The sequence below is a fragment of the Letharia lupina genome, assembly GCF_014066315.1.
Source record: "Letharia lupina isolate WasteWater1 chromosome Unknown contig_2, whole genome shotgun sequence".
Lineage (NCBI taxonomy): Eukaryota > Fungi > Ascomycota > Lecanoromycetes > Lecanorales > Parmeliaceae > Letharia > Letharia lupina.
This window is the reverse complement of record NW_023502971.1, coordinates 251,461-263,863: the sequence shown is the minus strand read 5'-3', so window position 1 is coordinate 263,863 and position 12,403 is coordinate 251,461. Positions and strand designations below refer to the sequence as shown.

The following is a 12,403-nucleotide window of genomic DNA, read 5'->3' as shown; positions in this document are numbered from 1 at the left end:
ACAACAGAATTGAATGAGTGTGCACAGTGCGGTGGGGGGGGTCAAATTGTCCTGCTACCGGAACAGGATCCCGTGGAGTATCTCGGACCACTACAAGGAGTATCATTTCAAATGTCGTTACCGTGATATCCTCTTCACGGATGGATATCACAGTGTATAGATATGATGGAAGAATAATAAGAAGAATGGATGACATCAGAAGACGACTGTGGCAGATTGGGTTAGCTCCGCTGATTTCGATATCTCGTCTCATCTGGGGAGAGTTGGCCAATCTGGTCCCAATGGTTGGCAAATTGGCCGATCTTCCGAGCCCTATTGCAAATTCTCCACAGTTGCCATTTGCATGCCGCGAAATTTGGACTAATACACTGCTCGTATCAAGCATAGTTGATTTTCCCGGAAGCAAGAAGAGGAAAGGCGGCTCTCGTACTTGCTTCCCCTGAACCGTAAGTGCAAGATGGTCGTGGCCAAGGTCTATATATTCCTCCTCATGCGGCCGGTGTATCATGCCTCCGGTCAAGCATAGACAATTACGTCTCAGTTTTTGTTTGTACTGTGTCTCGGTGCCACAAATCATACAAAGAGCTATCTCTACCACATCCCTTTAGTCTGTTTGCATATCGTTACTCTGTACCATCACCATGCATTTCTCGACACCCACACTCCTTCTTGGCGCTGCGGGGCTAGCCCAGATCGCCGCCGCTGCGTACTCCCTCCAAGATGATTACTCCGGGCAACAACTTCTTCGATATGTTTACCTTCGATGTCGTGGGTTCCCTCTCCCCCAATACCCCATCCGAAGTACCTCCACTGTAAAACTCGAGCCGCTGACATACTATCCAGGAAAACGACCCGACCAACGACTACGTCAACTATCTCGACGCGTCCGACGCGCAGGCCGCAAACCTCGCCGGCGTCGTCGACGGCGTTGTGACGATCCGCTCCGACTCCTCGAACATCGCCTCGGGCCGCGGCCGCGAGAGCGTCCGCGTCACGAGCAGGAATCAGTACACGCATGGGCTCGTGAACCTGGACCTGGCGCACATGCCCGGGAGTTCCCGCGGCGTTTGGCCCGCTTTCTGGATGACGGGGCCCTCGGTATACTACTATTCTCTCCACTTCTTCTTCTTCTTATATCCCACACCATACCACTCCCTCTTTTCGAACGAACCTACATAGTATAAGAAAAAATCCACCAATCATTCTCATCGCACGCGACCGGCGAAATCGACATCATCGAAGGCGTCAACCACCAAGCCACCAACGCCACGACCCTGCACACCAGCGCCAACTGCACCATGATGTCCGCCGACTGCAGCGGCGTCGAGGCCGGCGGACCCCCGTCCTTCGGCGACGGCCTCAACGCCAACGGTGGCTGCGTTGACGCCATGCAGTGGACGAGCGAGCAAATCAACGTCTGGTTCTTCCCCCCCGGCGCCGTCTCCGCGGACGCGCTGTCCGACGGTCCGGACCCGGCGGGCTGGGGTTCCCCGACGGCGCAGTGGGTGGGCGGGGACGGGTGCGATATGGATGAGCATTTCGGGGAGAATGTGGTCGTTTTCGATACCACGTTTTGCGGTATGTTTCTTCCCCCCCCCCTTCCACTTTCCTCCCTCTTTCCCTCGTCCCTAAACTATCAGACTAAAGCAAACACACACTTCCCCCCACCGTGCCCATCCCATAGTTGATCAACCCCCCCCCCCCTCCTTCCGTCCGTGCAGGCGAACGGGCCGCCGGCGTCTGGCCCCACATGACCCAATGCGCCCTCCCCGCCCCCTCCTCCCAGGACTACATCCGGAACCACCCCGAGGCCTACGCCGACACGTACTGGAGCATCGATCCGCTCAAGGTGTACACCGACGCCGCCGCCGTGGCTGGCAAGAGGGCATCTGCCGTCCACTGAACCCTCTCACACCCCGTCGACTTTGGCCGTGGCTGTCTCTCCAGTACCCGTTGTTGGGGCATCCGATCTGTACACACGCAGACGCACACGCGCGGCGACTGCGGCACAGGCGTTGGGGGAGAGGTGGATGAGTGGCGGGTTTGAACCTGGGGCTGGGGGTTTGATGAGAGGGTGCGGGGTTGGGGGAGGAGAGACGGGCTGGTAGTAGGGCGTTGGGGAAGGGGGGACGATGAGGTGCGGGATTGGGGTTCGTGTTGGGGGGGGATTTTTGTGTGACGAGGCGTGGCCTGGTCGGGGGATACGGACGTACGTACGGACGTAGATATAATCTGGAAATGGGGAGTTTCGATCGGGTGATTGCGTTTTGTGGATATGTTAATTTTTGGTGTTGTTTTGATCTGGGAGAATGGCTGTGCGTGCCATGTTAGTTCTTCGGGTTGGGTGGGGTTGCGTAGACGTATACAGATGTGTAATAATAGTCTTCTTGTTCTTATATAGACCGATATTACATATTCATTCCTATGACCGGCAAAGACTTTCTGTGGCCAATAACCCGCAAAGTTACATGGACGCTTTCGGTCTCGATATCCCTCTCCTTGTGTATTCCCAATTGTCCTGGCAGACGGGGTTCTCGTCGTCTGCCCGGGCAAGAACACCACAAACCCCCCTACCTGATCTTCGCAAATCCGTCACTTTTCGCAACAAAACACTTGCCATCTGCTTACGAATTGACAACCGCGACGCTGGAACCACTCACCGACCGTAATTCGCGCTCGCGGTCTAATTGTGGCGGTCATGTTGTTCAGGAAAGGGTTCTCGGACGCGCAACCTTTTTTCACCCTGGAAAAGGGAGTCGCGATGTCGATTGCCACTGTTCAGCCACTGACGTGTTGGGAGGAGACAGGAAGGGGAGTCGGGGGTTTATTTGTGTGTTTCCAGCAATATATGTACGAGCTTCTGAGCATCCAACGGCAAGCTTTGCCGACTTTGATGGGGGGCGGGTGTGAGATCTTCCGGACCGCTCGCTGTGGAGAGTTCACCGGACGCTTCTTGCTCCCACAAAGATTGTCCACAGCCCCGAAAGGTCGGGTCTGCGTACTGAGTCTATTACAATGTCTTAGCATTACCCGTGCGGATTTTTGTGAGGCAGTGGTGCGGAACACTCTCCAAGTGCGACCCAGGTATGCTGTCGGAAAAGATTTGCAGTCCGAGGCGATGACTTTTTGGTTTCGCGCCGAAATGTGGTATCGTGGCCAGAAAAGTTGTCGTTTAGGTTTAAGATGACATCGAATTCTAGACATGGAAGAACGAGGGAAACCACCACTGGTGTTGATCTCATCGACACATCAAGGATTTGTACCGCTTCGACTGCCGCCTGTTTTTTGTTTCATTTGTCACTTCGCCCAAGCTTCGCCAATGGCGGCACCGGAGAATAAGCACTGTGCCAGGGCATGGGATACCCGCCGAAGACCCAAACAGGTGACGTCAATTGCCATTTGTTTCGGACACCACCAGAGCCTCCTCGTTATGCTCCGGCGATTGAACGCGTCTCTTGCCCTTTGAGGACAGACCGGCAAATAGAGGTCGGAACATAGGGAGGCAAGCGCCTACAATGCCCAGGGAAGATTCGATCATTGCCCAATACACCATCGGGGTATTCCTGTCTGTGATTTGAGGTTGGTCAAAGAGAGTAAAATCGTACTCAGTAGGAGCCCTTACAGCTGATATCCAAAAAACCAACATCTAGCTCTGTTAACACAACAGCATCAGCATTCTGCATCACCAACATGGAGTCACGACCGACCTTGGACTATTTTGTTCCAGACGACGAGCTTTGCGATTCCCGCTCCAACGGTCCTGCGTTCCGTGAATATTTGGAACTCTGATAGAACAGCCTTGAGGCTGGGCCACTTACAGCGCTCCGAGTAGAAACATGCCGCTTATGCCAATTTTGTGCGTTGTCGACATCTGTAATTTCCATATCTAAAATCCTTTATGAGCGATAATTATACAGCAGAAAGCCGTGGAGCTCACGCATGGAAGCGGCAGCAAGAGTATCATGACTATTTGCATGTCAGACGGTCATGATCCGGGCATGTGAGAAGTCGACTTACAATCTGTGAGAAAGTCAGACCACGCCTGAGCTAGATACATTAGGTTCGTATTGATACAATTCGCGTAGTTGAAGCCAAAGTTGGTCCAATCTATCCACAGGGGCCAACATTGGAATAGGTTGGCGAAGAAGAAGGCAACGGTCCAGACGGATGAGACCGTAATCATAGTCCAAACCGAAATGACAAAGACTTTGCCTCTGAAAATTCTGGCGCGAACTGATCAATTATGGTGATACGAAAGGGGATTCGAGGGGTCTTCTACCTCTTGTAAAAAAGAAGTACAGATAGCTTCGTGAAGCCCCAGGTCAATGTTTGGGTGAGCTGTGATGCAAAGACAATCTGTTTACACCTTGAATTCAATACTTTAGGACGACGCGCTCCCAAAATACCTGTTCAAAGACTCTCAAGCGATGGTCAAAGACCGGGATAATGCCGTCTTGGCTGATTCTGGTATGTTGTCCAAGATTACCAATGGCCGTCCCTGTGGACTATTGTCAGAAAAAAGGCAGACGAGGCCTGAAGACAGTAGGACGTACCCACGAACATGCATATCGCAGTCCCGATAGTGAATAACTACTTTATCATTAGTTCTTCTATTACAATATTAGACGCAGTTGCAGGAAATGACGCACCAATGCAAGCAATATTGCATAATCGTCCCATGAAAGTGCAGTCTGCTTTATGCGTTTAGCGTAAAAACGCAGCATGATAGCGACAATGGCCAAGATGCTCAACACTGTCGCCAGAGCATACATCATTCCAGCTGAATCCGCCATGGCAAGCAGACGCTGGAAAGGAAATCGAGATTGCGTTGAGTGAGTGATATGTGGTACAAGGCTGAAAGTTGGATGCTCATGAGAATTCCTGAAATGGGAGACTTTTTTTCAAGAGAAAAGTAGAGCTTGGCTGATAAAAGCTCCACGTCACAGATGTAACCACGGATACCCGGCCGATGGCATGCTGAAATATTTGGGCACAGTTTTCTGCAGCTATGCAGATGATGTAGGTAGCGATTGGAAATGCGTGACTTCCCCATAGCAGCGTGCATGCAGCCACGCCTCAAGAAATGGGCTGTACCACTGCACTACATCGGGCTCGATATCCACACAACACCACCATCATCTGCTGAAAAACAGTTGCAGGTTATTTCCAAATCAGCCTCTTCTCAAATCTGCAGGCCTCTAAACAGCACATCTAAACAGCACACATAACCAGGTTCTATACAAGTCCATAGCTCTAGAAGCTCTCATTGAGCGGTCAGACACATGAAAAGAACCCCATGAAACGGTCCTCAAGTGCTTTTGTTTCAAATGTAGGGGTCGGGGCTCACCACAAAGAACACCTGATAAGGTAATAGGCCATCTTTGCGCTATCTTCTGTGTTTGCGACCCGAAGACTATCCGGGATGATGGGAAGGATTGGAAGGATGCTCTTGAAACGAGAGAATGCGTAGCTTGCTGCAAGGAAACTTGCTGAAAGTGTGTTCCATGGCAATTGGGATCTCACGATACAAGGTGAAAGAGGAATGTCTTCGGCGCATCGTCAATTTTAGGTACCAAGAAATTTCGAACTAACCGCATTGTATCACTGCCGACACGTCGGCCACCGTCAACGGTCATATGGCACCTCCAATTTCATCGACGCTGGTCTTTGATGATCGACAATTTTCGAAAGATGGCTCTACTACAACAGCGAAAGATTACCATCTCCCGCAAGTCTAGCAGTTTTCAAGAACACGGGTTGGAATACCAGTCCTCTCACTATGCACCGTTCGTCCCATTCGAGTGCCCATTGGTCTCTCCCTTGCCCTGCAAATTCTCGATAACGATGGCACTCGCCCCACCGCCTCCATTACAGATTCCAGCACACCCTACCCTTCCTCCCTTCTCTCTTAACACGCCCAGCAACGTTGTCACGATCCTCGACCCACTGCACCCCAACGGATGCCCCAACGCCACAGCTCCACCGTGTAGATTGACTTTGTCTTCGCTCAGGCCAAGCAGTTTCAAATTCGCTAGAGCTACCACGCTGAAAGCTTCGTTGATTTCGAAGGCGTCGACCTCGCTGATGTCGGTGCTAGCGTGCTTGAGAGCTTTAGGAATCGCGAGGGAAGGGGCTGTAGTGAATTTTGAAGGAGCTTGTGCTGCGTCGCCCCAGCCTAAGATCTTCGCTAGCGGAGTGAGGTTCTTCTCCTTCATGAATTCCTCGGAAACGATCACGAGAGCAGAAGCGCCATCGGAAAGAGGAGAAGCATTTGGCGCTGTCACGGTGCCGGAGCCATCAGTTTTGAAAGCTGGTTTCATTGCCTTAAGCTTTTCTTCGTTGAGTGGCATCTGAGGCTTTTCATCTTTATCGACGACGGTTGCTGGTTTGCCTCTAGGACCGGGAACGGAGACGGGTGCGATCTCTGGGGCGAAGAGACCAGCTTTGGTGGCGTGTTGCGCTTTTTGTATCGAGCGGATTGCGTACGCATCTTGTGCTGCACGGTCAAACCCGTGGTCTGAGGCGCACTCTTCCCCCTGTAGACCCATGTGCTCGGAGGAGTAAGCATCTGTCAAGCCATCACGCAGCAGGCCGTCGACAAGGGTTGCATTACCAAATTTGCTGCCGGCTCGGAGAGTGGGGAGATAATGGGGCACGTTGGACATGGATTCGGTGCCACCAGCTATGATTGCAGAGGCGTTGCCGGTCATGATCGTTTGGGTGGCGAGGATGATGGCTTTGAGGGAGGAGGCGCAGACTTTGTTTATGGTGGTGCAGACAGTCGAGTTTGGCATGCCAGCGTTGATGGCACATTGGCGGGCAGGATTCTGGCCGAGGCTGGGTGCGTTCAGTAGAGGAACTTTGAGAAAAAGAAGCTGAGATGATTGGTGTACTTTGCTGAGAGGACATTGCCGAAGTACACTTCGTCGACCTCTCCAGGCTTGACATTGGGGACTCGCTCTAAGGCAGCTGTGAAGGGTTGGCCTGGCTCATTGCGTGCTCATAGGTTGACAGGATATACATTTGATGACGTGAGAGCCTAGCTGAATGGCAGTCTGACTTGCAAGTGACCTGGATCAGACGTCAGAATACGTTGGGAAGCCAACCGTTCGCATCTCATGCACATACCCTTGGAATTGTCCAATTGGGGTCCTGACAGCAGAAACAATGTATACAGGAGTCATTGTGGGAGGAGCCATGTTTGTAGGATGAGACGGATTTAAATGTAGTGTACGTGATGATGGGTGTCAGGGCGGAGCAATGAGAATAAGTAATGCAGCGGTGATGCGAGTCGGGGATGCAAGTTTATGAGCTTCAATGCCTAAGTAATCTTTACTCAGGACGGTTTTTAATATCCGGACACTAACATAGTTGGAAACAGCGCGTCCTCTTCACATCCACAATAACTTCTCAATCAAGGCCTTGATGGACCTTATTTTGGTACAAAATATCTTTGTCTGATACATTTGTACAACTTCGTACCTGAATGTGTCCTTGGAATCGACCTCGTTATGAAAGCTGTAAAGTAATGATTTTGGGCCACCTTACTCAATTACGCTTAAGTGTCCGGATACTAAAAACCGTCCTGAGTATTCTCATCGGTTCTTTTTTCGGCTCTCGGCCTCCAATCCAATCCTCGGGCTTTCCCAACTTAGGTTCGCAAGAACGGGATGCTAGCGCCGGGAGCCAAAAGACTAAGGTCACGTGCCAAAAGGTAGTTGAGCCGCATGTCGCTTCACATTTTTGAAGTCGAGAAATTTCATGTCGTTGTTGCTCACACTCGACCCTCAATTCATTTGCTGGGAGCTGTAGCCAAAATGGACGACCTTTATGATGAGTGAGTGCTCGCCGTTCACGTTCAAAAAAGGATATATTAACAGTTCGCTCTAGGTTCGGCAACTTCATCGGCGAGGCAGAAGAATCCGAGGAGGAGTCGCAACATGGCGCAACTGGGGACGCCTACGTCAACGAGGACGAGGCAGACGAAGAGGATGTGTCCAACGACCAGGCTTTGATGGAGATTGACGAGGATGGACCCTCCAATGCCGTCGTGCTGCATGAGGACAAGCAATACTATCCTACAGCGCAGCAGGTCTACGGTCCAGGCGTGGAGACCATGGTACAAGAGGAGGATGCGCAACCCCTTTCGCAGCCAATCATCGCACCCGTGGTCCAGAAAAAGTTCACGGTCCAGGAAACAGATTTACCACCCGTGCACTTTGCGCGCGACTTCATGACGGACATGATGAACTTCCCGGAGCAGATCAGGAACATAGCATTTGCGGGGCATTTACACCATGGCAAAACAGCCTTGATGGATATGCTGGTCCTCCAGACACATGACATAGCCGAAAGGCAGGAGAAAAGAACGGGCAGAAAGAGGGACGAGCAGCTCAGATATACAGATGTCCACATCTTAGAGCGAGCACGAGGAATCTCAATCAAGTCGGCACCGATGAGTCTAATCATGCAAGGAACACGCGGAAAGTCACATTTGCTCAACATACTGGATACCCCGGGCCACGTCAATTTTGTAGACGAAGTAGCAGCTTCATTAAGGCTTGTTGACGGAGTTGTCCTGGTGGTTGATGTGGTAGAAGGCGTTCAGATCAATACTGAGCAGATCATCAAACATGCAGTGTTAGAGGACCTTCCACTCACATTGGTCGTCAACAAGATGGACCGATTGATACTCGAGCTGAAGCTGCCGCCCACGGATGCATATTTTAAGCTTAAGCATGTCATAGAAGAGGTCAATAATGTTATCGAGAACACACTACCTGGTCAAGGAGGAAAGCGAAGGCTGAGTCCGGAAAAGGGCAATGTCGCTTTCGCTTGCAGCAGCATGGGCTGGATGTTCACGCTGCCTTCTTTCGCAAAGATGTATGCAGAAAACTACCCAGACGTCAATGCGAAAGACTTCGGTGTGCGATTGTGGGGCGACATTTTCTTCAACCCAAAGCGGAGATCATTCACAAGGAAAGGCACAGAGGAACGATCAAAACGAACATTTGTCAATTTCGTTCTGGAGCCAATATACAAATTGTACTCTCATACAATAAGCGAAAGTCCAGAGGATCTAAAAGAGACATTGGCAACACTGGGGATTTTTCTGAAGCCTTCACAGTATAAGACCGACGCCAAAGACCTCCTCAAGATGGTTTGCGAGCAATTTTTCGGCGGAGCTGAAGGCTTTGTGGATATGGTGGTGGAGCATGTCCCGTCGCCGTTGGAGGGAGCCCAGAAGAAGCTCGATCGTTACTATACAGGGCCTACGGATACCAAGACCGCCGCGTCAATCGCCAAATGCGATCAAGACGGCCCCTTGGTTGTTCAAGTCACAAAATTGTTTAACACACCGGACGCTGAGCACTTTTATTCTTTTGGCCGAGTACTGAGCGGCATCGCAAAAGCAGGGCAGCAGGTCCGAGTACTAGGCGAGGGCTATACGATAGACGACGAGGAAGACATGAGCATTTCGACTATATCAGATACTTGGATCGCTGAGTCGCGATACAACATTCCCACAAGTGGCGTCCCAGCGGGTAATTGGGTCCTACTGAGTGGTATTGACAATTCCATCGTCAAGACAGCTACGATAGTCCCGCCAAGACTTCCAGACGATGAGGATGCGTACATTTTTAAGCCTGTCAAGCATTTCACTGAGTCTGTTTTCAAAGTCGCTGTGGAGCCCATCAACCCTTCAGAGCTGCCGAAAATGCTGGATGGGCTAAGAAAGGTGAACAAAAGCTATCCTCTGATCACAACAAAGGTCGAAGAATCAGGCGAACACGTTATCTTGGGGACAGGCGAGCTTTATATGGATTGTGTCCTTCATGATCTACGCAGGCTTTACTCGGAGATGGAGCTCAAAGTATCGGACCCAGTGACTCGGTTCTGCGAGACTGTGGTTGAGACATCTGCCATTATGTGCTACGCCATTACACCTAACAAGAAGAACAAGATTACCATGGTCGCTGAACCTCTGGACGACGGTATAGCAGAAGACATCGAAAGCGGTAAAGTCAACATCAAAGATCCCATACGGAAGGTCGGCCAGTTCTTCGAGGATAAGTACGACTGGGACAAGCTTGCTTCAAGAAGTATTTGGGCCTTCGGTCCCGAAGAGATGGGCCCCAATATTTTGCAAGACGACACTCTCCCTTCGCAAGTCGACAAGAAGCTCGTGAATACGGTTCGCGACACTCTCCGCCAAGGTTTCAGCTGGGGCACAAGAGAAGGCCCGCTTTGTGAAGAACGTATGCACACTTTAACTAACCTCTCCTCCTCCGCGACTCATGCTGACTCATTGTGACAGCAATCCGCAATACCAAGTTCAAATTGACCGACATCTCTTTGGCCGCCGACAGCATCTCCCGCGGTGGTGGCCAAATAATCCCCACGACCCGTCGCGCTCTTTACTCGTCCTTCCTGACCGCCTCCCCTCGCCTCCTCGAACCTCTTTACACCGTCTCCATGACCGGACCCGCCGACTCAGTCTCCGCACTCTATACCGTTCTCTCCAGGCGGCGAGGCCACGTCCTTTCCGACGGTCCCATTGCCGGAACGCCTCTATATGGCGTCAGGGGTCTTGTGCCTGTCATCGACTCGTTCGGTTTCGAGACCGACGTCCGGATCCACACGCAGGGCCAGGCGATGGTGAGTCTAGTGTTCGACCGATGGAGCGTCGTGCCCGGAGATCCGCTGGACCGAGAAGTGAAGACGAGGCCGCTGGAGATGGCGAGCGCGATGGCCACGGCCCGAGACTTTGTGCTGAAGACGAGGAGACGGAAGGGTCTCAGTGAGGACGTTAGCGTTGGGAAGTTCCTCGAGCCGGATCTCTGGAAGAGTCTGAAGGAGGGTGGCGTCTTGGATGGCTAGCGATGATGTGCTCGGAATTCGATCATCCTAGCCTGCTATCGACTCTGATTCCCATCAACAGAATGGAATTCAATCCGTTGTACAACATAACTACATTGCCAGCGAAAAGTTCCTCTGTTTTGTAATCCCGTTTCCTCGCTCAATACTTCCTCTCCCCCTTCGACCGATCTCGTCCAGCCACTGCGGCTATCTTAGAAACCCTCTCAACCCACAACTTGGCACGGTGAATACCATCCCTTGATCCTTCACACTCTCTATCTATATCGTCAAGAAAATATAACCCCAAGAAAGTTCAATAAATAGCAGCCTTGCCAATGTCCACTACATACCTACCACCCCAACTTCCGTCTCCGCCCGGATCTCATCCCGTCATCCCCCTTTTTCCCCCTCCTCGTCCTTCCTCCACTTATGTGGTCGGATACAATCGTCGTGACAAGCCTTCTTACATCTATATTCTGATTAAAATCGGAAAGCACCTAAGGAAGAGAATCGAGAGTGTATTTTTTTCTAGAAGAAATCTCTCTCTTGCGAGCTTGAACACCCCCCACCCCACTCATCGATCGCAACACACCTGTACATTCGTCTTGAAAACAGCTATTATAAATTCATTTTCGTTATTATTCCCCTGCTGGCTTCGGTATATCGGTCTCCGGATTGTGGGGATGTGGTCCGCTTTGCCTTTTCCTTTCTTTTCCTTTCCCTTCCTTTTCCTTTTCTTTTCCTTTTCCTTTCCTTTCTTTTCCTTTCTTTTCCTTTCCTTTCCTTTCCTTTCCTTTACTTTCCTTTCCTCCCCTCCCCTCCCCTCCCCCTCTCCTTTCCCTCTTCCTTTTATCAGCGCTATAGACAACTTTCTTACAAAGCCAGAGAGGGGTGCGGGCGGTATGTTGTATACAATGTCATCCCCCCCTCCCCCTTTCTCATCCTTCCATCCTTCCTTTCTAAGAGCCCTTCAACCAGTTCGCCAGACACACTGACTAACCGACTAATCAATCATATTGCCACAAGATACCTTGAGGCTCGGCTTCTGGCCACTTTTTCAATCCCTTTCCGTTCGAGGCTGCTGAACAACAACATCATCGTTGGGGGTAGGTGGTATTTGTATATTGACATTTGGAATACGGGATCAGTATGGTTGCGAAGGGGGTGGTTGGGTTGCTGATCTTCATTCATTCGTTCATTCGTTCATTCATTCATTTATATTGAGGGTGGTGGGGATTTGAATTCTGTAGAGTACTTAGTTGGATGAGATGAAGATTTGGGTAGGATACATGGAGTGAGCGACGTGCGTTTTCTTTTGAGGTCCACATGTCATGCATGTCGACGCAGCTGGCGAAGATTGGACCCCACTACTTGTCTTGGTTGCTGACGGCTGGGACGAGTAACGTAGTTTGTGGATGGGTCGTTTCGAGGAAGAGGAAGTATGGTGGCAGAGCGGCATACCACTATTATGATTCTCTCTTTTTGTGTTGGAATACTCTGCTTGGCTTGCCCACGGCAGTAAAGTATGTAATGCCTCATATCA

The 12,403-nt window shown here is 51.0% G+C and overlaps 3 protein-coding genes across 3 annotated transcripts; 2 read left to right on the top strand and 1 right to left on the bottom strand.

Annotated features, from left to right (window-relative positions):
- Positions 1 to 720: 720 nt before the first annotated feature.
- Positions 721 to 1,903, top strand: HO133_004236 (uncharacterized protein; the record flags this gene model as incomplete). The annotated part of the gene is made up of 4 exons (XM_037295155.1): positions 721 to 801; positions 844 to 1,054; positions 1,186 to 1,578; positions 1,722 to 1,903. The coding sequence occupies 4 exons, from the start codon at positions 721 to 723 to the stop codon at positions 1,901 to 1,903; spliced, it is 867 nt and encodes a 288-aa protein (XP_037157156.1).
- Positions 1,904 to 5,777: 3,874 nt separating this feature from the next.
- HO133_004235 (uncharacterized protein) lies at positions 5,778 to 7,199 on the bottom strand (the record flags this gene model as incomplete). The annotated part of the gene is made up of 4 exons (XM_037295154.1): positions 5,778 to 6,837; positions 6,894 to 6,969; positions 7,022 to 7,071; positions 7,129 to 7,199. 4 exons carry the CDS (start codon positions 7,197 to 7,199, stop codon positions 5,778 to 5,780), a joined length of 1,257 nt encoding a protein of 418 aa, XP_037157155.1.
- A 618-nt stretch (positions 7,200 to 7,817) lies between these two features.
- HO133_004234 (uncharacterized protein) lies at positions 7,818 to 10,881 on the top strand (the record flags this gene model as incomplete). Its single annotated transcript, XM_037295153.1, has 3 exons — positions 7,818 to 7,837; positions 7,891 to 10,259; positions 10,319 to 10,881. The coding sequence occupies 3 exons, from the start codon at positions 7,818 to 7,820 to the stop codon at positions 10,879 to 10,881; spliced, it is 2,952 nt and encodes a 983-aa protein (XP_037157154.1).
- Between the last annotated feature and the right edge of the window lie 1,522 nt (positions 10,882 to 12,403).